The sequence below is a fragment of the Myiozetetes cayanensis genome, unplaced genomic scaffold (assembly GCF_022539395.1).
Source record: "Myiozetetes cayanensis isolate MyiCay16 unplaced genomic scaffold, myiCay2020 scf18, whole genome shotgun sequence".
Lineage (NCBI taxonomy): Eukaryota > Metazoa > Chordata > Aves > Passeriformes > Tyrannidae > Myiozetetes > Myiozetetes cayanensis.
This window is the reverse complement of record NW_026087389.1, coordinates 5,144,695-5,170,369: the sequence shown is the minus strand read 5'-3', so window position 1 is coordinate 5,170,369 and position 25,675 is coordinate 5,144,695. Positions and strand designations below refer to the sequence as shown.

General features: G+C 41.4%; 1 protein-coding gene across 1 annotated transcript in view; it reads left to right on the top strand.

Annotated features, from left to right (window-relative positions):
* TAFA1 (TAFA chemokine like family member 1) overlaps positions 1-14,067 on the top strand; it is a 212,099-nt gene extending 198,032 nt beyond the window's left edge. The window contains exons 4-5 of the mRNA XM_050312938.1: positions 9,248-9,372; positions 13,197-14,067. Coding sequence (XP_050168895.1) covers positions 9,248-9,372; positions 13,197-13,214 — 143 coding nt within the window. The 3' untranslated portion in view covers positions 13,215-14,067. The remainder of the gene's footprint in view (positions 1-9,247; positions 9,373-13,196) is intronic.
* Positions 14,068-25,675: the final 11,608 nt, after the last annotated feature.

Genomic DNA, 25,675 nt, shown 5'->3' with positions numbered 1-25,675 from the left:
GGGGGAGTTAGGCAGCCTCACTGCGGCTAGACAGGACAAAGACCTGGGTTGGTGGGTGTTTTGGACATAAGTTTGACCACACCAGCAAGGGTTTGCACTGAGGGGAGCCTTCTAGGACATTAGGTGCTTATAACAGCTCAAAATTAAGGGGTATTTTGCTTCAGGAATTTTCCAGCTTGGATTATTATCCTCTTTCGATCCTTTTTAACAGGAGAATAGCAGATGGCTGCATGTACTTCACACCTCTCAGCAGTCTCTCTTTCCAAAAATTCTTTGATAATCCAGATTTTAGGAGAAATATAGAATGGCAGTTTATAGAATGGTTTAGATTGGTTAAAGATCATGCAGTTCCACCCCTGTCATGTACAAGGACACCTTCCACCAGCCCAGGTTGCTCCAAGCCCCGTCCAACCTGGCCTTGGACACTTCCAGGGATGGGGCAGCCACAGCTTCTCTGGGCAACCTCTGCTAGGGCCTCCCCGCACTCACAGGGAAGAATTTCTTCCTCATAGTTAATCTAAACCTGCCTTTTTCCACCCTTTTACTGCTTTCTTTGTGTTTTCAGTTCTTTTACCACTTCTCTCGTCCTCCCATGCTCCACTATTACAGAGACCCCTGGAACCCCAGCCACACATTTCAACATTTTCTAAGCTTAGACTTTCAGCCTTAGGTCTTTAAAGCACAGAGGACTTAGTATTTTTCACAGAGGAAAACAAGGACAATATAATAGCTTGCATTTCAAAAAGAACACCAAGCAACATTTTTCACTGGAAAAACATACACAACCAAAAAAAAAAAAAAAAAAAGTGTTTTTCATTGACTAATGACACCTAGTCACATCATGTGCTATTAATGTCTGTAGATCCAATAAAGAATTTTCCACATTTATTTATTTACAGGAATCTTCTCTGTTGTAAGGAAACAAGAGAGAAACACTCCACAATTTATACCTAAGCAGTACACCAGAATTTAATTTCATAACTGATAACTCTCCAATATATTATGCATGCTTTGTTATGCCTTATAAATGCATTACAGTTATATAATTTATTCATTTCCAGTGTTCTTTCATAGAGTGCTTTTCTGCTAAGCTGTGATTTTGGCACCTCATTCAGTCAAAATTCCATAATAGACTTTCACCCTTCAGAGCCCAACTCGCAGCTTTTCCCTTCCACATCCCTAAACCCAACACCCACAGCACAGGGAATTCACATTTGAGCAAATGGCAACTTTTACAGGCACCAGATTTGGTCTGAAACCTGCAAAGACCAAGCAGGGTTTTCCTTCCTGCTTCTCCAGTAACTGTTGGATCTCACACTAAACACAGATCGCTGGTTTCTCACACAAAACCAGGCAATCACTGCTCCTCTTGGGTGCTGGCTTCCATCATCATAGGGACAAAGTTAAGCAATTGCACCTTTGTTTCATCACAGCCAATTCCCAGCAATGCTGGTTTTGTGAGCAAACATCTCCACAGCACCATCAGCATCACAGCTGCTCATCATTCATAAACACACACACATATACATAATTTATGTGTACACAAACATGCATGTATTTATATAAAGATATATGAGTCAGGGTCCCTTCAGCCACTGAAGGAATAGAATTGCAAGACCACTCCACAAACCTCTGTGTGCCCCCCCATCCTCATCTCACAGCTTGGTTCTTCTCTGTCTGCATTTCAATTCATTCATTTACTTTGTTAATGAATTATTATAGATGAAAAATTAACATTGCATGGAGACATGCTGCTTCTTTGATGGACACCAGCCCTCAACCCTGGTCTGAAACATGTCTGTGAATATTTATAACTAGCTTCTTATTGTCTTACCAAAAATGTACAATTATATTGCAGTTCATTGGCATTTCACTAAATACATTAAAAAAGGATTAAGTTTTCACTAGGTTATCTGAAGCCATTCAAATAGGGTGTAAATAACCCTGCTTCATTGCACAAATATTTTATCAGCTTCCTCTCAGCTTTGTTCTGCAGCAAGAGGGTGGATTCAGTTCCAAACTTCAGTAATAAATAACAGCAATGGGTCTCCCTAACCTGCAAAAGATCAATTTTCCCCATATAGGCCGGGAGGGGATCCTCAGTCACCTGCATTCATTTCAGCTCCCTGAATGTGGCATTTCATGTTCTCATTAGTCTCACTAGCACTCATTAACATCAGCAGGTTGCTCTCAAATGACCCACTGTCTTTGCAGAGAGGTTATGTCAAACACCAAGAAACTCACACACATAAAACTATAAATAAAGGTGGGTGGTTTGATGCCTGCCTTAGATGGGTGTTGCTGTGCATGAATTCAGGAAGTCCCAAGAAAACAATAAAGGACTGTGTCCTAGCTCTCTGGAAGGTCACAGAATACACTATGCACTTTTGGGGAGACAAGTTTATCATACATGATTTATTTTATCATTTCATGTCCTTTCTCTCTGCCACAGATATCTGCAAAAATCTGTTTTGTCGAGACTTGCTCTGCCTTTCACTGCAGAAATCAAGTTTCCCAATAGATAACGCAGTGGAGGTTCAGTTAGAATATCAACTATAATCCATGACTTTCAGAGGAAAAAATGTCAAGCACTGGTCCTGTCTGAGCTCAGTGGAATGTGGAATAATTAAAGATTAAAAAAGCCTACATCACCTCCTGAGCACAGATTTATCAGATGGGAATGGGGTTGAGAGTCAGCTGCCAGCACGACTGACCTGGGACCTGCTGACACCTCTGGGAAGGAATGCCACAACCCACTGGCCTCCAAGCCTGACAGCTTCTTTTGGCTTCATTTATTTTTATTACCTTAAAATCTGAGACTTTGAAAAGATCTCACAAGCTGAGCTGTGAGGGTCCAAGAAAAATGTTGGTTGCTGTTCCCTGTCCTACACATTGCTGCTGAGATCTATCTGATCCAGAAGATGACTCTGCAAATTCTACAGTCCTTAAAATATGGGTGATTTTTCTGTGTACCTGACTAACAAAACGAGGGGGTTTTTACCTCTGAACAGCTGGGCACACTTTATAAGCACTCAGAGGACCTGAGTACTGTCACTGTTAATGGGCTCATGGAAGTGCAGATGCACGTTCACTCACCATGAAGGTGCCACCCATGAGAAATCGTGGTCCTGTTTCAGCTATGGATGCCACTCAGCCATATGTCTAAGCAGCATTTGTTTCCAAAGGTGTAAAGAAAGGGACATGGAAAAATGACAAAGCTGCAGCACCTGACACTCCCAGGCTGAACAGGATTAAGGACTAGAAATTCCTTGGCAAGGTCTCAGCTATTTTGTGTGAAATCTGCTTTTTAACAGATCATCTCTATTCAGCTCAAAGTCAGGCATGTGCTTAAAAACCTTCTGGCAGCACACAGACTTCACATAATTTTAATGTTACCATTTATTTTCATAGTACCTAGGAAAGCCAAGCTCAGTCCAGGACACCATTCTTCAAGTTGTACAAATCAGAAAACCGCTGCAATACGGTGTTAAAGTTCAACAGGTCAGTAAAGACAGACAGAGGGGAACATACAAGGAAACACAACAAGAATAACTCATCCTCTTAAGTAAATAAAGTTACAAATGGAAAATGGGGATAGCAAGGAGATGATTTACCTGCAGGAACAGAGGAAGTGAGAAGCAGAGCTGGGGTTAAAAAAGCTTTGAGAGTTTCTGCTTCTCAGGCCATTAGCCAACACCACCTCTATTAGTCATGTTGTTACAAGGGAAGTACACAACATACTCATGTCATTTTTCCTAATTTACCTAACAGTATGTCAACTGCTAGGAAATGGCAGTGTAAGTGGTTTTTCACTAGTGAGTCTTCTCATGCTGTCGAATTAACACCCTTTTTTGCTGGTTTATGCAAATCTTAAAAGGAAATCGTTCACGGATTCTTTGCATCTAATCTGCCCTTTCATATTTAATGGGTATATTTCAGTGCATCCCACAGCGTTGTTCAGACACGCATTACACTCTTTAAAACACCCTACTCTGGCTGCTGAATAGATTGCAACGAAAAATCAAGAAATCTGAATGGAAAAAAAAATTAAAACATTCAATTCTCTTAAGTTTCTGCCAGTGAATTGATAAAACATTGTTCAAGAACCTGGAGAATACTGCAAATATCATCACATTAAAAAAAAAAAAAAGTTTAGTATGCTGATCTCTTTTTAATGTTTACTACAATTAAAAAATATTAAATTAACTCAGCAGGACTGAATGTGAGGCAATTAGGGATATGAGACACCACTTGCCAGACTGATTGCCCTGTGCTTGTATTTTAAACTGGAGAAATGTCCATTTTCCCAGAGCTATGAGAGGGCTGTTACCAAAGTCAGCAAAGCATTACACTGCAGGAGCATTATATTGATACTTCCAAAATTGAGTAAGATTGAATTAAAGCAGAGAGTTTGATAGCTTGGACTCCCTGTAGGAAACATCCTGTATTTCTCCTAGATAGCAACATTCAACCTGAAATCTTTTGTTTTGGATTTGTATTCTTTAACTTATCAGATTATTGCTTTACAGCTCCCAGAGTAGCCCCTATCTCAGTCTGTTTATGAAATACATGGCCCTTCATATGACACTTTCTTTCAGTACAGTTTTCTCATCCTCCTTCTCACCTCCATCCCTCTCCCCACGGCGTCCCAATAAAGTAAAAGAAACTACGTCTCATTCAGTTCTCTGGGATTTTGTTTCATAAGGAATAGGTGAGCACAGGGTTACAGTTTCTCCCATTCTAGTTTATATCCATTTATTCTGAAAGAAATAAAACTGCCTGAAAGACTTTACCCACCTCTGCGCTGTTGCCATTGCCAAAATCTCCATCAGATCAAGAGTCTCTCACAGGGAGTTTGAACTTTCCTTTAATCTAATCCATTTAGAAAATGACACACAATTTATCCAATAAAGTGGAGAAAATTGATATCTTTTCATTAAGCTGACAAAGTCTTTTTCACTTCTGACATCTGTGAAATGTGTTCTCTATTTAAATTTTATTTATATCAATCTTCGCTGGTGGAAACTAGATTTAAATGGAATGTTCTACACTTACAGTGGAAACTTTCCCATCCTGCAATGAGTGTCATACTGGTTTTGAAAATGAACTCTGCTTCTTATTCCTTGGAGTAACATGATACCCATAATCAGGAGGAAGCACAATCTCATATCTCCATTCCTTTGTATTCTATTTCTATACAAACAAAATGTGTACACTTTATCACAGGCAAAAAGAGAGCTGCTGTGGCTTCATAATGGCAACTGCAGAAGCAATCTTGGAACAGTTCAATACATGGCATGTTCCCCCTAAACTGCTGAAAAATGCATGATGATACTTTGCTCTGTTTTCATATTTCAGGGTATTCCATAAACATGAATTAAAGTTATCTATTACTCTGTGAGGACTGTCATATTGTTACATTGTTAAATATAATGTCTTTATACTTATTGTCATATGGAGTTTGTCATGTTGTTACAGCAATCTCCTAAATACAAATGCAGAAAAGTAAAAGGAGAATTTTATCGGGGGAAAAAAAAAAGTCTTTGCATTTTCTACGCACACTGGGGTAACAAACATGACAAAAGCAAGTGCCTGTGAGTCTCTGGGCTGTGTGCACACATTTTCTCTGTCCATGTCCTGCCAATCACCTGTTAGAGGGCTTTGAACAACTGAGTAGCTTCAGTTTAGTGCAAGAACTTGAAGACCGATAAATGTGCAACATGGTAAGTTCAGGAGTTTCAACAGGCAGTTTTAATCAAAACTTTTGTGTATTTATTCCAAATTTGGCTTGATCTGAGAGGAAGATTATGGAATGATTGGTGTTTGCATGTTGGTTTTGACCTTTTAGGTGTAGATGTTTGAAGTTGTTCAGTGCATTTCTACTGCCCCTTAATAGAATACACTGTTACTGAAATTCAGGGGGAGAACATCCCCCTCCAGCTCTTTCATGCATCAAACCTTTGTGCTCCAGGTGCTGCACAAGAGCAAGTCAAAACACGGTCACTACCCTTATGCAACCTGCAAAGGTTCTCATGAACTTTGAAGGCTGAAACCCACTGAATCCAACCTGCACTCGCCTAAGGCTTTGGGCATTATGTTTGGGAACAAAATGTATTTTAAAATGCAATAGAATTGTGTAAACACTAGAAAATATAGCCTGTTCTATTCCCCTTTCCCTACATTCAATCTGATCCTGAGGTTTCTTATCTGTAGCTTGTTTCTCTGGAGCACATGATTACCAAATACCATTTCAACCAAATGCTTTTTTGTGTTAATCCATGCAGACTAAATACATCAAATATTTTGATCATTTTTTTATATATAGCTTTGCAAACAAAGATTTTAAAAAAAAAAAAAAAAACAAAACCCAAACACAACAACAAACAGCCAAAAAGAAACCAACTAAAACAAAACATGAGGAAAGCAGGAGCAGTCAAGGCTTTTCTTTCCCATGGCTGAGGGTATCTGTGTCAGTCAATTCAACCTTGCATGAAGAAACTCTGTGCTTCATGTATTCCCCAGACAGTGAGAAGAACACAATGAAAACCACTCCAAAACGTTACAAGTGTCTAATCCAGCATGATGTGAACACTCACAGCCTGTGCTGCCTGGTGACTAAGGGAAATCTGGAATTCTCATCCAGAATTAGCAGTTCTAGGTCAGAAGCTCAGGTTCCCCAGGATCTGGGAGTTCTTGAGTGTAAACCAGCCTGAGGGAAAGCATCTTGAGCAATTCTCTCTCTCACACGACTGCCTCAGCACATCTCAGAGAGAAATAACTTAAAAATTGAGAAGCTGCATCATATTCCTTGGGGAAAGTTCACCCCTCCTGTAAAGGTGGACCCAAATCTCAAATGCTGCAAACTGTGATTCATTTTAAAGCCTTTTCCCTCCCTCTTTGAACAGAGCTGGAGGTGTAAAACTTTGAAATCAAGTAGAACTCATCAACAGTGCCCAAGAAGGACAACTGGTCCTAAAGATTAAAAAGCTCTTAATAGAAGAGAAAACCTATTAACACAAGACTCAAAGGAAGTAATTTTCATCGGGTTCTGGATGCCCCTGCCACAGCATGGGGCTGAGGACGAGACCACAGTGAGCTTTGTAGTCCTTCAGACTTAAAAAGGATTTTGCCTACTTACATATTAGAGACAAATAAGAGCTTTTCATCTGCAAAGGGCCTTAGTTTCCCCCATTATAAAAGGAACCTGGTCTCCAGCCCAGGTGAGGGTACTCACTGAAGGACACTTGAGTGGGCTTCCTGGTGATTGCACTGCACTGTGCTCACAAATAAATAAATAAATAAATAAATAAATAAATAAATAAATAAAATATGTATGTATATACTAAAACCTGCACACCATTACATGAAGCAGTTGCCATTCAGGTTCAGCGCTGACTTTGCATTTGATTATTTTTCAAGGGCAAGATCTGAATACTTGGGCTGCATTTAACAGCATCAATAAGCAGTTAGATCATTTTAATTGCCATGAACAGCTTTGCTTCTCCATGCTGCCTCTCAGTCTGTATTCATGTCATATCTCTGGTTTATACTGTAAACTCCCCAGGCTGGGGCGTTCAGGTTTGTGGTTTGTAGCACCCAGCACTGTAGGATCCCTCTCCATGGTTATTTAATCCTATGGCACTGCTACTAGTAAATAATTGTGATCATCACTTTTGATTCCACGGCGCAGGATTCTTCTCACGCATCCTGAGGACGCTCTGCTCTGATGATTGCTGTGAAGGCCAGTATTTAGCAGGATATGGTTTTTCAGTTTGCCCACTGCACAGTCTATTATTAGAGCACAGACTCAGCCCTCGTGCCTTTTCATGCATAGCAAAGAGAGACATCTCTTTTCTCTACTGTTAGCAGCATTAATGATACCCTTCTGAAAAAAGGTGTGTGAATAGCATCATTAAACTGCCTTCCAAACACAGGTGCAAAGAGCTTCTTTTTTGTGTTGCATCTATGGATAAATGATATATTACATGATAAAAATCAGGTATAATCTGTGGGAAGAACCAGGAAGACAACACAGAGAGATAGAGGATCATTTTAGGGCCCCTTCAACTGAACTATTCTATTCAGTTCTATATTCAAGAATTTAATTATAAGCTCTGAAATGTCCTTAAATCAATGCATGCACAACAGGGTATTTTCCAGAGCTGCATGGTGTGGTATAAGGTAGTCAGCTGCTTCCAAGGTATTTTGTGAGCTTGAAGCAGCCATGTGGGGTGATGTGAACGGGTTAAGCATCTCTAATTGAGTGACTGTGCAGAAAGATCTGACAGGCTTCCTGAGTGCAACCATGAAATTAATTCTTGCCAGAGAAAACAAACCACACACAGAGCCACTCACGCTCTAACTGGCCACAGTTGCAAGGTGAGCTAAAGTTTATCAACATCCCCAGACAAAAAATGTCATTAAGATACAGTTAAGGATGTAGTCAGATACCAATTCCCAGGCAAGAAACTTCATTAAGGTACACTCAAGGTTGTAAACATATGTGCCAATTAAATTCAAACAACAAGGTCCAAAAACTGTCATTATTTACAACGTTAAATATTTGGAAATTAAAAGTTACTGCTAGAGATAATATGGTTCCTATAAAATTCATAATCAGGTTTCAACAAACAACTTCTGCTACTGTTCAGTATCACCTTGCCCTCTATTTCTAGCTGTGATTCTCCCTGCCATGGAATGCTGGGAAAGCTAAAAGTCTCCATGGGTTCAAAAGATTCTGGACAGATTTGTGGTTAAAAAAAAAAAAAAAAAAAAAAAAAAAAAAAAAAAAAAAGCAGCTGCAAGTACTGAAAGCAAAGCAGACGCAGTTTTATCTGGAGCAGCCTGAGCCACAAGTCCTGAAGACCCAGAGAATATTCTGAGGAAAGTCTCTTTAGACTTGCCTTGTACTCATACATGTCCACAAGGATCAGATTGGCACTGACAGAGACAGGCTGTTAGGGTGGATGGTCCTTTGGTCTGCAGCAGCACTGCTGCCATCACAGCTTCCCCTGCAGTCACAGCACGATAACAGACTGGATCTCGTGCGTGAGGAAGCTGTGGAAAGCACTGCACTGTCTTAGGCAATGCAGGATGCCAAAGAAGTAATTAAATATGAAATCCTCACAACTAAACTTCAGTTGAAGGGACACTCTGCCTTTTAAACGCAGTGTTAGACCCCTGAGACATTATTTAATTAGATTTGCTCATTGTAACGCAGTTGCAAGCATTGTCTTTTCTCTTTCAGCTTCTATAGTGATTGGGAAATGGTGGTGTGAGATGGAGCCCTGCCTAGAAGGAGAAGAATGTAAGACGTTGCCTGATAATTCCGGATGGATGTGTGCGACGGGCAATAAAATCAAGACCACCAGAGTAAGTTGGCTTTCTGTCTGTACCCAGGAGGTCCTATTAGGAAAGGGAATCACTAATGATTGCTCGCCCATGTCTGCTCCATCATCGTGTCTGCTGTAAAAATCTCAAGGATCACTGCACACCTCCCTGGTCACTCGATGCTTCTGGCCATAATTTGGAGAAAATTCAGATGGACCAGGTTGGTCAGCCGAATCCAGGCTCGGTAACCAGCAGGTTGGAGCTGCTGAATTACCAGGCCACTTTCTAAGAGACATTTTCACCTCAAAGAAAAACCCCTAGTGCCCCTCACTGAATCCCTTTCTGGTGGCTAAAGGGAAGAATATTATCCTGCATCTGTTCCTTGCCTGTTCCAGGCCACATCTGCATTAGCAGCTGCACAAGGGCTTTGTGACAGAGGACTCCACTCACTGTCTGCATTTCAGGTCTTACTTCAGAGCAGCTCTAGCCCCATGAACCCATTAGTGACACGTTCTTGAGATGCTGAGGGTTCAGGTAACACAGGCCAACAGGAGATGACAGCTTTCACCACACAATGCCAGGAAAACACAGAGATGGGGCTGCAAAGACAGAGAGTGTGAATGAGCTGCCTAAACTTCTCCCACTATGACACTGCCTTGGGAATAAAAGTGTTTTTCAAAAATAGACTTCAGCTTTTCTTTCTCATTGTGAGATTTTTTTCGCAGCCATTTGCTTATAACTGACACATATACCTGTGTTTAACAATTTTAATTAACTTATTTTCATACCACAATTGAATTTTTTTTCCAAGAAATTTACACAATTGTCAACTCACAGTATGTCTTATAAATATATAAATTTTAATTTTCCATGGAGTGGAAAACATCTTTTGAAACCTGCCAAATAAATAAATAAATAAAATAAAATTTAAAAAAGGCATATTTTCAAAACATTTTTCCCTGTTTATTAAGAAATTCTACATATTCATACCCAGCTGCTGACTCACAGGAACATGCTTAGGGTCATGATTTTCTGACTTCTTCCTTTTTTTGCAATCCTAATGCTAGTCATTTTTCATGTCTTTTAGGCTTTTTGTTGAAAGAGGAGATTTTACCCTAACTGATTCCCATGCCATCTGAATTCTTTTCTTTCCCTCCATATGATCTACACTAAGAGGAAGGATTTGTATTGCACCTCCAGCTTCTTGAGCTGAGCCTCCTGGCATGGTTAATCACACCAACACATTAAATTATTAAGGTACCTGCTAATTTAGGGGATTTCCTTTGCAGAAGGCAGGAAGTGACCCCTGAAAGCAGGATCCATATTGTCTGTCACCTCCTAGAAATATATTTTTCTATAGAAAAATTTCTCTAGAAGAAAGCATGGAGGGAACTGTGATTTCCTGACTCAGTTTCATTGTTGTTGCTGCAAATCCTTCTGTGCTCTCAGCTGATCTGTCACAGTGCAGAACCACTGGAAGGTTGTGCCCTAATGCCTGTGCCTTGCAGTGCAGTCAAAAAATCCCCAAACACACACAAACTTACTACACGTCCTTTCCACTGAGACAACATTTTTCTCACTGAATTGGGGAATTAAAATGGAAGAAAGTGATGTCAAAGAAGTAAGAAGCAACATGAAGTATCTTATGCAATAATTCATTCCTTCTGCACTCTGTCGGCAAGTTATATAATTTAGGAATTGCATTTGCTTTTTTCAAGTCAAACTGTCCTGCTCTTAACTCCCCCAGTCCTCATCATAGAAACTAGTTTTAGGCGATAGAAGTGATTGCTGGAAATTTAGCAGCTTCATTAATATGCAGATGTATGGTCCAATCTATTCAGTATGCATTATTGTATTTCATTTAAATTAAATACTCGCAGAGTGAATGCTCAGAACTGAAAAGAAATATTTCTTCATTTACCCACAGGAGTTATTTTAATTAGCTTGTGAGGGGAGTACCTTATGGTGCTGCTTCCAGTAGAATTTTGCTTTGTTGCTTTAAAATATCATTACAGAACCCAATTGACAAAGGCAACATGACATGATGCGCTTAGCAACTGTCTCTTGCATTTTCTGAGTAAAAATTCTACTTCTTAGTCCCTGAAACTTTCCTTGAATCTGTACCGCTGTGTCAAGTCTGGCAACATAAATGTAAAGCAATGGAAGCAATCAGATCCTGAAGCAGACATTTTTTTTTCCTTAGTTTTGCCATTTCAGATGGCAGGAGAGAAAGAGAGTGTAATCTGTAGTGACCACAATCCAGGCTGCAAGATTGGGCCATGTGTGTCTAATTTATGTAGTTAAGGAAGTTAAGAAAGCAGAAAAAAACAAGACAAGTCAGTCCACAACCTAGTTATATCTGTGGTGATGAGCCAAAAAGCTAGAGCAAGTCTGCATAGGCTGTAAACTGTTTTAATGAAGGTTTTTCCTTACACTAAATACATTCATGTTGGGCAGCTGCTGTCCTGACAAGGAAAACATTCACATTTGTGAATCTCAGGATTAAAATACCCATTAGTATATTCCTCCAGGCCCACAATAAATCACATATAAGCATGGGTGTGTGTATATATTTATGAATACATGTATATACACAATATGTATAATTTTCTAGAGTGATTAATACTGATTAATGTCAGAAGGAGGTGGACAACATATCCAGTGAAGTCTTTGCCAGCACATCCTCCTTCTGTGTTTAGTCCTTTAGCATAGCTCACTAATTAAGTTTTTAAGGCCAAAGATATAAAGCTCACAGCTTCTGTAAATCGATTTGTTTTCTATTGATGGTCAGGCAGGTGACAAACAACACTGAAAGAAATCATTTTGTCATTCAATTTTTGGAGCAGTTTCAATGCCTTTTTTTTAATCTCTAGTCACTCCTTTTGTTTGGTTGTTTTGTTTTTTTAAACGTCAGAACACAACTTTCAATGCTTTCCTTAAAAACATGGGGCCCTTGGAGCTGTACTAGGACCTGCCTGGAGATCACATCACCACGTTTCAGCAGAGCAACTGGCACCAGGGGAAACAGAAGGAGCAGCATCTCAGACTGGATGTTGCTGATAATCGGGAGGATGGATGTTATGAGGACTCACAGAGCAGCTCAGCTCAAAGCACCTCTCCAGCTTCACAGCCTGCACCCTGCACTACAGCCCACCCAGCCCCCAACTTCCAGAGAAACACTTGGTTTTCCATACATTTCGCATTCAGAGAAATGCAGGGCATTTTGTGGTTCCCTGAGGCACCTGAGCATCACATTTCCTTGCAGCCTCTGCTCATCTCGTCCCACAGCAAATAACACCTTGGCACCAGGTCACTCCCTTCCCCTGCTCCAGGGGAATGGCTTCAAACAGAGAGACAGTAGGTTCAGATTGCATATCAGGAAGAAGTTCTTCCCTGTGAGGGTGGGCAGGCCCTGGCACAGGTTGCCCAGAGAAGCTGTGGCTGCCCCATCCCTGGAAGTGTCCAAGGCCAGGTTGGAAGGGGCTTGGAGAAACCTGGGAGAGTGGAAGATGTCCCTACCCATGGCAGAGGGATTGGAATGAGATGATCTTTAAGCTCCCTTCCAAACCAAGACATTCTGGGATTCTGTGATCTCCTGCACCACCCAACCAGGTGGTTGATGCACATCCAGCATCTCCCAAGGCACAGGCAGGAGCTTGCTCAGGGTCTGTCTTTTGCGTGTCCTTACATTCTTGCAGCCCTGAGAGAAAAGACACACCCACCCCCCAGTATTGCAATTTAAACTCAGCTGTATCACTCAGATATATCACTTATACCACAGAGCCTGGGTCTTTCTTTCCCACAGGAATATATTAAAAAAATAGCATATTTTATGTAATTGACTCTTTTGCACTTTCTCACTGCAGATCCACCCGAGGACTTAACAGAGCACCCGCGTCTGCACGGAGACAGTGAAAGCCCTGCTGATGGATGAGGACAAAGTATTGAAAGTTTAAAACCATCTCAGCATTTACAAGCCAAATGGATTTCTTATTTGCACTTTGACTGTTTACCAGATAACAACAGTGGCTTTACTGTGCGAAAGAAAGGATTCGGTGGAAATATTGCCCCTGATTTTTGACAGCTGAAAATAAAAAATGAAGAAAATGGTTCCTTTGCTAAAGTTTCCGAGATTGCAAAGTACAAACAACAGTATAAGTTTGGATCTACAATTTACTTTATACCAGTTAAAGTATATATATATAGAAATATATATATATTAATATATGATATTTTGAAATAAAAGCCTCACTCTTCAAGAAATTGAATAGTACCACACTTTGCTGCAGCTGCTGTAATTTTTTTTTCCCCCTTTTTGTAATGGTCTGGAAGTTCCCTACCTGTTTGAGAGAGAAATGTGGCAGAGAAGAGGTAAAGCAAACCTGCTGCGTTACAAGGACGCCTAAGAGCTACACGAATCCTACCGATGCGGCATCCAGAGCTTCCTGTTCCCTTTGGCAGAATTTTGAGGGCATTTGTTGTTTCACTTTGTGTTCTGGAGGCTTTTCCCCCTGTGCAATACTAGCATGCTGGCTTTGCTTCATTAACCATACTTGATTGATATATAACAATGATAATTCTATCCTCTTCCAAGAAAATATTTTTAGAGCTGTTAGATATTCCACGAAGAAGAGATGGACAACTATTGAGTGAAGTACAGTATGTATTAAAAGTTTATTTGGCAGAGTTTGGTAGACTGTGAGCTCCCTTCTTATTAAAGATGTACTGTACGTACAATGTCTTCAGACTTTGTATAGCTCTTAGAGACTCCAGTAAAAACCCAGTAACCACCTCCAAAGCTTTGCATTGTTGGCTCACTAGTTCTTTGAAACAACAACAAAGCTATTTCTTTCCAGACCAACACATGAGGGGAATTTTGCATACGGTTTGCTTTGTCGGGAGCCCATTTGCTACTGGTGAACAAGCACCTCAGCTGGAGCAAACGCCTCTGTGGACACCCCGAGTGCTCAGGCACATCCCAACACAGGGGACTGCCTGGCTGTGTGCTCTCATCCCACAGCACACATGGAAGAACTACCTAAATTTAAGTTTCCCTCGTTGCAGGTCAGGCTAATTCTCACTGAGAGCATTTGCCACCAGCTAAAAGCAGACACGTGGGCAATTGCACGGCACAGCAAACACACGGCAGTTTGTGGTAAGCACAAACTTGTGGCTGAGCCCTGCTTTCATTTCAGGAGTAGTTTCCTTCAGTTTAATGTTTCTTACCAAGGAGAATTGAGCTGAGCTGAGGTGCTCCCCAGCAAGGATGTGTCCACAGAGACACGGACCCACTCACTGTGAGTGGTTCGAACTCCCATTTCTAGCTGAGCTGTTGCTGTTCACCAGGCAGCCTGGCTTCTGCATTGCTGAAGAAAGATCAGATCCGAGGGTTGAAATGTACAAGCCTAGTTCACATTCCCAGGCACTTTTGTGAGCAGTCCAATTAATTCCAGGGGGGTTATTCATGTGGAAAAGTGTCTTGCTGTCACGCATAAGTCTGCGCAATCTACCCTTGAGTCCACCTAATGCTACCAAATCAAAGAGGAATAGGGAATTGTAAAACTAGTTTTATCCAGTCTAGCTTCATTTCTTTAATATTTCCAATTTTCTTTCAGCCTGCTTACCTGTCTCTCACAGGACCCCTTTGGCCACGCTGATCACTTTTAATCCAGCACAGAGGAAGTGCTGCACTTCCCAACCTAGATTTGGTTGCAATTCTCCCACTAACTTTCTTTCTCCTTCAGGGCAGCTACTTCAATCCTGATGCATCAAGAGGCAGGAATTGTCACTGTAATTACACTGTAGGTTAAAGCAGCTACGTGACGTGTCACGCCATACTCCACGCCAGCTTTCCATGCTGGTCTTTGCTGGATGCTCACAGTGGAAGGGGATGAGCTGTTTCCAAGCAATTCTATTATCTCCCCTTTAAAAAGAGATGAGTGAGAAGTATCCAGGGAAGAAACAGGCTACTCAGGAAAGAGGTAGAATCACCATCCCTGGAAGTGTTGGAAAAAAGTCTCAGTGCGGCCCTTGGGGACGTGGTCTAGTGGTGAAGATGTCAGCGTGAGGTTAACGCTTGGACTCGATGATTTTAGAGGTCATTTCCAACCTTAAACATTCTGTAGTTCTTCTGTGCATGGAAAGGAGCATAAGCCTCACCTAAGTCTATGTTTTAGACATAGTCTGCCATGGCCACGTGCCCCTAGTACCATCATCTCAATTCAGAGTGGAACACTGCCTGCCTGGTTACCCACAGGGATCATCAGGCCCCCTCCAGGCTCACCTGCCACAAGGGGAAACTCCTCAAAATAAATCCTTAGCATTTCTGAATTTTACTTGAACAGCACTTTAAAAACCCTAAGACCCCTCTCAAGCTAGGAAGCCCTTGGTGCACTAGGAGATAGACCCTGCCACCAGGAGGTAAGTCCATCCAAAGCCAGGATATGTCATCACCCCTTTACCCGCTGGAACTGAGGCACCCAAAGCTAAATGACCACTCAAGGTCACACCAGAGGAAAATTTGAGCAGAAACTGAACTTTGGTTTCCTTATTCCCAGTCTCCTGGTACTCTGTAAAAGGACACACAGAGAGCAAACTATCACATGGCCTCCTGTACCCTTTGCCAAAGCCCGAGGTGTCGGCACTGGGAGGTATTTACCCCAAAGCAGTGCATCCCACAGGGCTCAGACTGTGACTAGATAGCCATGCTTATGCCTGTGCCTATGATATATGCCTGTTGAGATTGGGAAATATTAGACTTGCTAAAATATAAGAAGGAAATGTTGTCATTACCAAAGGAAAGTTTCTCAGAGATGTTTATGAATTTTTTCCTTGCCAGTAGGCAGCCTCAAATATCACCCCACCAAATTCAGTAAACATCTGCGTCTCTTTGAAGTTGCTGCAAAATCTGCTCGTGTAGTGCTTCGCTGAGAAACTGCTGTTTTAATTAAAATGTTTTAGAGGGGAATTAAGGCCTTTGCAAAAAAATAATGAGTAACAGAAAATGAAGTCAAATTAAGAGTCGGATGCAGCTAACCTTCGTTGTTTCAGGGAACCAAACTGAAAACAATAATCAAAAAGCTTCAACCAGCCTAAAGTCACAAAGATTCTGTATTTCAGGGATATGCAGTGCGTAGCAGGAAGATGTCAGAGCTACTTATCTTGGCCGATGGAAAGCTGATGTGTTTCAGGGGGGGAGTGAACGGGTCCCAAATCCTCATGGGAAAGTGACAGTCATGCCATTCTCTGCATAATATTAAAAGGTATTTATGTCAGGAGGAGAAACTTAAAGTTCCTGCTTTCTGGCAGAAGTCTAGACAGAGATATGTCAGGAAATTAGAAAAAGAAAAAAAAAGAAAAATATTTGTAAATGCATCGAAGATAAACTTAGATTTATGTCAGTGTTTCTTCAGATGTGTGAAACCAAGTTATGTAAATCTAAAATGTACAAGTTGGAAAAAATACTGCAAAAAAAAAAAAAGTAGCTACCATCTGCCTATTGATTCAGAAAACCTAGATTATGTGCTTCTGTCCAAAAATCTCTGGTAATAAAGAGCTCAGTGTGGTATGACTTGATATTGCTTTGAATATGCTATATGTTATATTTGGAAAAAAAAAAAAAAGAAGACCTATAGGGAAAGTCCACTGCTATGGGCAACATTATGAACAGCATGATGTGCACCCAGACTTGGCATTACAAGAGAAAGGACCGTGAAAAATTACTGAAGGCGATGCAGTTTATGAAGAGTGATGTTCTTGTCAGACCTATTGATTATTGACAGAGTTTGCAGGTACTTTCAGTGGTGTATTGCTTGTATGTTTTCCTATTATAAAATGATTAGTTACATTCCTATCTCTCCTCATTTGCCACTTTTCTGTTTCATTATATGGTCCCAATATAATTACAGATCATAGAGAAGTTGTGGAGGAGATAAACATACTTTGGCTTGGAGAGCACATCCATTTCATCTGAAGGTGGCAGGCTTTGTTTCTTCTTCAGTGGCACGATGAATATTGCAGCCTAAAATGAATTTCTCTTGTATCAATACCTCAGTCACATCCCAGTGAGCAGGGTTTAGAGCCTGACAGAGAAATGGGTCATGCTTCTTTGCTTGGTATTCTATTTTTTGTCAGAGAAAAATAGAAACACACTCCACAAATAATCTTTCAGGTAGACAGAAGGAGATGTGTGTTACAGGGCAGTTGGTTTCAGGCTGTCAACACTTTTTCTAGTTCACCGAGTTGAATTCAGATCATAGGCCTGACACATATTTATGGTTTCTTCTCTGAGAGGCTCACACAGTCAAAACACTTAACTTCACAAATATTTGTACTTTATAAAAATATGTGCTCTGAGAAAAAGAAGCTGAATCCTCTGCTTTCCAGGCAGGAAACCGAAACTCATAAGACCTGGGACCTGCCCAAGGTGATGCTAAAAGTCTGCAGCAGACACAGCAGTAGAACTGAGGACTCCTGGATTTTAGGGCATCATGGCAGATGGTTCATCTACAGTTCACACCAGAGGAATTTGGCTGACAGCAGACTCTGGCTTTTAGGTCTTGTCACAGCAGAATTAGGAGCTTGCAGTCAAGTGAGGACGATCATCTGCAAGCACCAGCTGATCAGAGCTCATGCACCTCCCTTCAGCTGGGGTTTTCAAACCACTAATGCGTGGAAGACCATCAGTAGATCCTACTCCAACATCTTTTGCTCCCACAGGGACACAGTCCTGCCCAAATTTGGTTTCATGGCTCCGTAGTAGAAAGTGCTTTGAGCCTTTCAGATGAGAACAGAGATGGAAGAAGGAAATGTCTGTGCTTAACCCTGACAGGCTGAGAAACAGATGTGGCCAACTTTTTGGCCTTCTTTTGGAGCTTGCAGTTGCCAGGAGATGCCCATCCAATAGAATGATTTTCATACAAAAGTTGACTTTGAGCAGAGAAAGCACACATTCCCTCACACCAGAAAAATGCCTGAAGCAGAAAACAAGAAGCACAAATAACTTGGTCTCTCCTGAAAATGTGAATACTGCTGCCAGGGGAGAGGCTACTACATAGGGTAACTACCTCATGGTGGTGGGGAGGGGGTGGAAATTGCTTTCTTTTTGACGAATATTCTTCTGTGGACACACTTTACAGATCTCTGCTAAAACTTTTTGCTGTTGCTTGACGTGAACCTCTGATTCCTGTGTGCAACTGAGAAATGTGCAGAGGAAACCCCATGACAGGCCTGGATACGGCATCTTTTCATCCAACACTCGTGGTCAGATTATTTTTATTTTCCCATCATGCAGCAATATGATCCAGTTTGTATGACCAAAAACAATATACTTGTTTGAGCATCAAGTTACTGACCTGCTTCCCATTATTTGTCATCTGTTTTCTTTCTCACGTAACTGTCCTTGATTCAGTTAGAATCTAGGAGGAGGCCCAACTAGATATGAAGCAAACTACCCACAGCCTAAAATATTGCTCAAGGGGAATATGCAAGTTCTTCCTCCCACCTGCCATTCCTCTTCATTTCCTATTTCATTTCATTTTCATCTCATCTCCTCCCCTCCCCTCTCTTTCACATCACTCAATTGCATTCATCCATCTCTATTACTCTTTTATTACCACTACTGCCCCACAGACTAAAGAAAAGACCTATTTCAGGGAGCTGTTCCCAACAACAGTGATTTATCTCATCTTTTTCTTTTCCTTTTTCCTGTGTACTTTGGAAGGCAAGATGCCAACCTGTGCCAGGAGCTCCCCATATTTCCCTTCCCACACCAGCCATCCCCAGCTCAGGGCCACAGGGTCCATCTCAAGTGTGTCCTGTGTACAAAGGAGATACTCCTGGTGTTTGATTTGCAGCAGAGGAGTTAATTGTCAGCTCCTCACCTTCACTGAACCCATTTGTTTGTTGATTTTCCGAAGGTCTCCTGTACCTTGAACAGACCCAAGAACTCAGCACACTGACTATTGAGGGCTTGCCATCAGTTTATGCCTCTGCAAGAGGAAAATTCACCACTATTGGTCTGATCGGACTTTTTTTGGACTTGAAATAGAGAGTGAAGAACAGGCCAAGTTGCTGTGAAATGCACCGTGTGGGATCCAAGTACAGAAATATCACAGAATCATAAAGGTTGGAAAAGACCTCTAAGATCCCCAAGACCAACCATTAACCCAGCACTGTCAGGTCCACCACTAAACTATCTCCAAGCACCACATCTACATAGTTTTTGAAGGTTCCAGGGACAGTGATTCCACCACTTCCCTGGGAAGCCTGCTCCAATGCTTTTTTCCTGAGCATTTTTTTCCTGGTGCTCTTTCAGTTATATTTTCTTTCTAAAAAGACTCTGCTATCTAGGTTAGTAGAGCCTACATGATATCCCATGTAAAATAGTCCAGAGTTTTTACAGATCTGGCCCCGAGTCCCTAAATCCCTATTAGTTTCTCACGGACATGATACAAAGCAGAGAAACAGTTAGGAAAAGTTACAGGCTAAAGACAATGGTCTCTCTGTCCTTCTCTGTTCAAAGGAATATTCCCTGGAAGTATCTTTGAAACAAAACATCAGCCTTCAAAGCATCCTGCAACCCAAAGAACTTCAATACTGAATTAATGCCAAAGATCAGCTAAAAATCTTAAAAGGAAAAATGCACTTGGCTCTTGAATTCAAGTCCTTGTCAAGATCTTCCACCGGCTTTGCTTCTGGAATAGGAACTGAGGGGTCACCTTGAGACCCATTTAAGTCATAGTAATGACCACAAGTGGGGAAGGAGACCTCTCAGTGAAACCTCCAGGCACTCTCCAGCTTTTCTTTCATTCTACCAGTGTCAAGTTTAGCATTTAGCACTAGAGGGGCTTCACTGGATTCACTGTAAGCAGATTTATATTCCACCAACTTTCCCTGAGAAAAAACAGTGTCTAGATGGAAAAAAAAAAAAGTTGGAAAATCACCATATCTCTAGTTGGTACATCCTAGCACTGCCCTCTCCTGAGCTGGCCTTGGAGGGAGGGAAGGTTCATAAAGGCAAGGGCAGGGGAGAATTCTGGCATCCAAAGCCCAAAAGTTCTTGCAAGCCTACAGTAGCCTTTTCTGCTCATCTGTGCTGAAATGTGATAGTTATAAGAATATTATGTTCTTTATCAGCTTTTCCACTCTCTCACCGTTTGATTTCTAGATGTTATTATAGCCTATCTCCTTTTCAGTTCATCTCCACCCTGGCTTTGTCCAAGGCAGAAAAAATGATACTGTGCTTACACAAAAGGCTATTCTTTTACTTGGCATACAAAACAAGACAAATGATAAGAGCCTGGTGGTTTTATTCAGCAAAGCTCACCTCAGCATTTGCTTCACTGTGGGATTATAAACAGTATTCCATCCTACTCCCCTAACTGAAACACCTTTTTTATATCTTTTTTTTTTAATGTCAGAACACTTTGATTTGTTTACAGCTCTAGCTCCTTTAACTTGCTTCTATTTCTCTGATTTGAGCAGAATTGGAGATTTCCAAATAGTGGGCCCAATCCTATCATTTTTCCCTAGAGATGCTGTATCCACATAGTCTGTGACTTCCACCTTGCAATGCTCTTTCCAGCATTGTCTTGTTACAGTCAGCACCAGCCCTGGGCAACAGAAACTGAAAGATCCAACTCTGAATTGATATTTCAGGTATTTGCATATCAGACAAATTAAAATGTATGTTAGATGGTTTAATATTTGTTTCTAGCCTTTATCCTTTAGGCACTGACCTCAATGGAGAGAGTACAGCAAAAACTTCAGCAATGCCCAGCAAGGTGAGGAGAACAATAGGGACAAGAGCATAATATGAAAGAGTTACCTACACACATAGATGTACCTGCTGCTTAGAAAGATTCTCCAGGCTGAAGTCACTGGATTCACCCCCGAGGACTGGATAGCAAGGGTTGACATTTTTTGACACTACATCATTTTCCCTCATCAGTGGATTTAACCCACAGTATTTCCTGGTTCAGAATGTTGCTTTGCAGCCCCACAGCTGAGTTAAAAATGTCTTTTTCCCCCCAATAATAATTTCTATTGTGACTTTTGTGACTGCTCATTGCACGTGATCTGTGAGACCTTGGAGTTAAAGATGTCCCTCAAAAGCTCTCAAAGGTTCCACAGTGGCTTTTCCCAACAATAACATCTCAGCTGTGAATCTAGCAGCAAACTATAACAAATGCATGTGATGGGACCAAAATATACCCCTTTTTCCACCGTGGAATAAAGCTGCAAAGGAAAATAAGGATGACAGGATTTCTTACAGTCGGTGCTGCTGAAGATCTGGGGGTAAAATTAGGAATAGCAGCCTAAAACTGCCAGAATAGTTTAGTCCAAAACTAAAAGTAGTTTAACACATAGTTGTCATTGATTTCTAGTCCTCATGCTCTTCCCTTAATGTGCTCCACACATGTCCCTGGAGACTACAGTAACTCCACTTTTAAGCAACTCTTGTAGCTTTACCATTTGAAGACTTGACACGAGCAAAGGAACCCCAAAAACCCAACACCATCACCTGAAATGAGTGTAGACCTGGTCTATGTTGCTGTCTCCAGCTTCCCTTTCACCTGCTTACACTCCCAACTCCAGCTTACACCCTTACACTCCCAACAGAATTTTACCAGAATATCTTTGAGAGAGTTGTTCTTCACAAATTGCTGCCAAACATGAAAGTCATCTTATGCCTGAATAATTGAGGCACTCACCTCTACCAACAGCCAGTACCTTTCTGTAGTCCTCATTAACCCCCAGCAGCTCTTTTAAAACTAATCTGACTAGTCTCCTGCAATCAAGGCAGTGGTTTGGGCACAAGACTTGAAAAATGAGAGTTCTCAACTGGTAAAGTTCTTGATCAGGATTATTATTATTTTTTCAAGTCAAACCCAAAGTTTGCATAACGAGGATTTCTAGGAAGATACGGTCTATTACACAGGGAAACCAGCTGTTCACCATTAATTGACACCATCCTTCTCAGACACCTTTTCACAGACACCCTAAAATCAGGATTTCTGAGCACATACAAGCCTAGCATTAAGTTAAATGAAAATTGAAGAACTGACCTGAAAGCAGAGATTACCAACCTTAACTTTCAATTTGTCAGGACCTTGCCATGATTTAAACACCGGCTGCTCTGCTTGAAATACAGTTTCTACCTGCAGCTCTTGATTTTCTTCACTGCTCTGCAGTGCAGAGGCTAAACTGGGTATACCCATGGAAAATACCCCAGAGACATCAGAGGTAACTTTCCTCAGCATTTGGCACTCAGTGCCCTCAGACACTTCTGAGCCCACCAAAGATGACCCAGCATAGGATCAGTGAGGCTGGATAAGACCTCTAAGATCCTGGAGTCCCATCATTAACCCAGCACTGCCAAGCCCACCTCTAAAACCACATCCCTAAGTGTCACATCCACACATTTTTTTAAACACTTCCAGGGCTGCTGGGCAGGCAGTTCCAGTGCTTGATCAGTGTGAATTATTCCAGCTATCCAGTCTCAAGTTAAGCAGTACAGAGACAAACCAGACTCACAGGAGGAGCAAATTGATATTAAAACCCCTGTCTGGACAGCAGAAGATCCACATCTCACTCATGACTTACATATAAAGTGAGTTTGTACAATGGCTATGCTGATCATTTCCTTAGGATTTAGAGAAATGAGCAACTTTAACTTTACAGACTTCATGGTTGCTTGATCTCACTACAGTAAACAGCTCCATATTTTTCCTTTTCATGTTTTATCCTGAAGCAACAGAGCATTACATTAATTGACTTGTCTTATTAATTCAATAAGCTGCTTCCAAGATGAAATGCTTAGCTATGCTTGCTTGTTTTTGGCACTTTTTGGTTGTTGGAAGAAAAGCTTTAAGGCTAGAATTGCTCTGATGTTTTCCACAGTTCACTGAATAATTTTATGCACTACTGAAGATTTGCCACATGTGGAATTACTGCAAACTGCTACTTTTTCATCATATTATAATTTAATTCACACTTTTAGTATGATAAGAAAACATTTAACAGTTTGCATATTTGAAAAGTATATTTGTTCTGCCATAAAGTTGTAGTTAAGAATTCATTATGGGTCACTCCTTTCTAGGATTCATAATTTGGACTTAAGATACATTTAGAAGATTAAGGATGACATAGAAGCCACCCCATTCAAGTGAATTATATACAAGAAAATTCAGGGAGAAAAAATTGACCTTGATGTAAATACAGGGCAAAAATAATTTACTGTGAGCTTGAGTAAGATTGAGAATTTCTTACTATTTCAGCAAGTTATTGGAGGGGAGGTGAATGTATTTTAAGGTTTAAAGCCCCAACATTCCTTAAGGGGAAAATATTCATGTAACTACATGGATTCTTAGATTTCAACTTCTTTAGGAAATGTGAACTCTGGGTTTGCCTTTCAGCTCATGAAAATGCTGATTTTTTTTTCTGGGTCTGTGAACTGGGTGAAAAAGAAGCCTGGCCTTGGGTGGTGGAGCCTGGCAGGGAGCAAGGACTGGACACAAACACAGTGAAAATCAGAATGCTGCAAAAAGGAGTCACTGGACAAACAGGTCAGTTGTTCCTGCTGCTGGGGGTAGGAAGGCATGACTGCAAAAAGTGTCCTTTATACCCTCCCTTCATGCACAGCAAGCAAAATTTTGTTCCCCAGCAATAAATCTGTCAGCTCTGTGCTCAGAGGAGATGCTGGTGGGCGGGCAGTGACTCCCACCAGCCCTGGTGTGGGTTGGTGCAATGGGTGACAAACCTTCTCACCCTAGGGCCAATGTGCAATCCCTGCTGCAGCAAACCCCATCTGGTAATCGCAAGGGATTGAGTCAAAATAAAGACTTTTGCCTGCAGTGAGGTCCCGCTTGCAAGTGAAGGTTATTGATCAGGTTTCTGCCCTTAAGATAAGAAATCAAAACGTAATTTATGCTCAGAGTGACCTGTAGGTGTTTGCACAACAATTAATGCCTGCAGTTATGGTAATGCAGCTGGACACACAACAATTGATCTTTTCCTTGAGACATTTTACCCTTACAGCCACCACCTCTAACTCTTCATTATGTCCCCACACTCGTCACTTTTCAAAATTATCACACTAAGCAAAGCTCAATGCACTGTTTAAATGAGAAAGGAACATCTGGTGAGCTGAGACTACTGGGACTCCTCGGACAGATAAAGTTGTAGCACTTCTCCTCTGTATATGGAAATGCATTGTAAATTAAATCTGAAAATCGTCTGGAAAGGCAGAGGTCAGAAAGGAAGTGGAGAAACACCATCATTTGTGCCAAGGTCAAATTCCATGCAGCTCAGCTTAAAGTCAGTGTATTTTCATGCTTTCAGTCACAAAGTATAGCACTGTCCACTCATTATTTTGTATTTTAACAGTTTTCTAAAGGTGCTTGCAACATCAGTATTTCGGCCTTCACAAAGTACATGCCAAATATAGTGTAAACCAGACAAATCTTGTGACTATGAAAATATTTCTCTCCCAACTCCTCTTTTTTTTTTCCCCTTCCATTTCTTTTAAAGAAATGTGGGATAGTAGTGAAATCTCAGCCTTTATCTGCCTGAGACTGAACCACTGCCTGCTGGTCTACCTTAGTTCAAAAAAAAAAAAAAAAAGAAAGGAAAAAAGAACAAGTTGTGCAGTGGACCATCTGCCGTGAAACATAAATGTCTTGTAACAGCAACGAGCCGAGAGCCATGAACCACTTAGCCTGAGGGAGAAGATGTTTCAGCAAGGAAAGCCTCAAAGAGACGGGTGATGCTCCCTTTCAGCTCCAGCTGCCGTTGGAGCCCAGCTCTCCACAGCCTGCAGAATTCCTGCCCAGCCTGATGGCTCCTGCTGCGTCACCCCTTCACCTCTGCATTCATGCAGAGAGACTGAACCCCTGGGAAGATCAGAGTCACTTCTGTTAGTGTTACCCTGTGGTCAGAGATCCTCCTCACACCGCTGTGCCAGGAGATGATGTTACCTGGAGGTTATCGCCACCTCCACGCCAGGGACATCCCTGACCTGCTGCCACAATTTGTCTGACACAGATTAGGAGTTCTCATATGTTGGTAGACCTGAGTTCCTTGTAGGAAGCAAGCAGAGGGCACCACAGGCTGGTGAGATCATGGTTTTGTTGATCAGAGCTTCTCCTGGCAGTGATGCCATAGATGTGCCAGTCTGCATTGAGCCCACCTTTATCCCCATGGTGTAGGAGACTGTGAGTTTGCAGAACATTCACACACATTTTGGCTTTTGTCTTTGTATCACAAAAGGGCAAAAGGTAACTGGGAGAGCACAGCCTACGTCTCTGAAAGAAATTTTACCACCATTTTCTGCCAACTCTCCAAA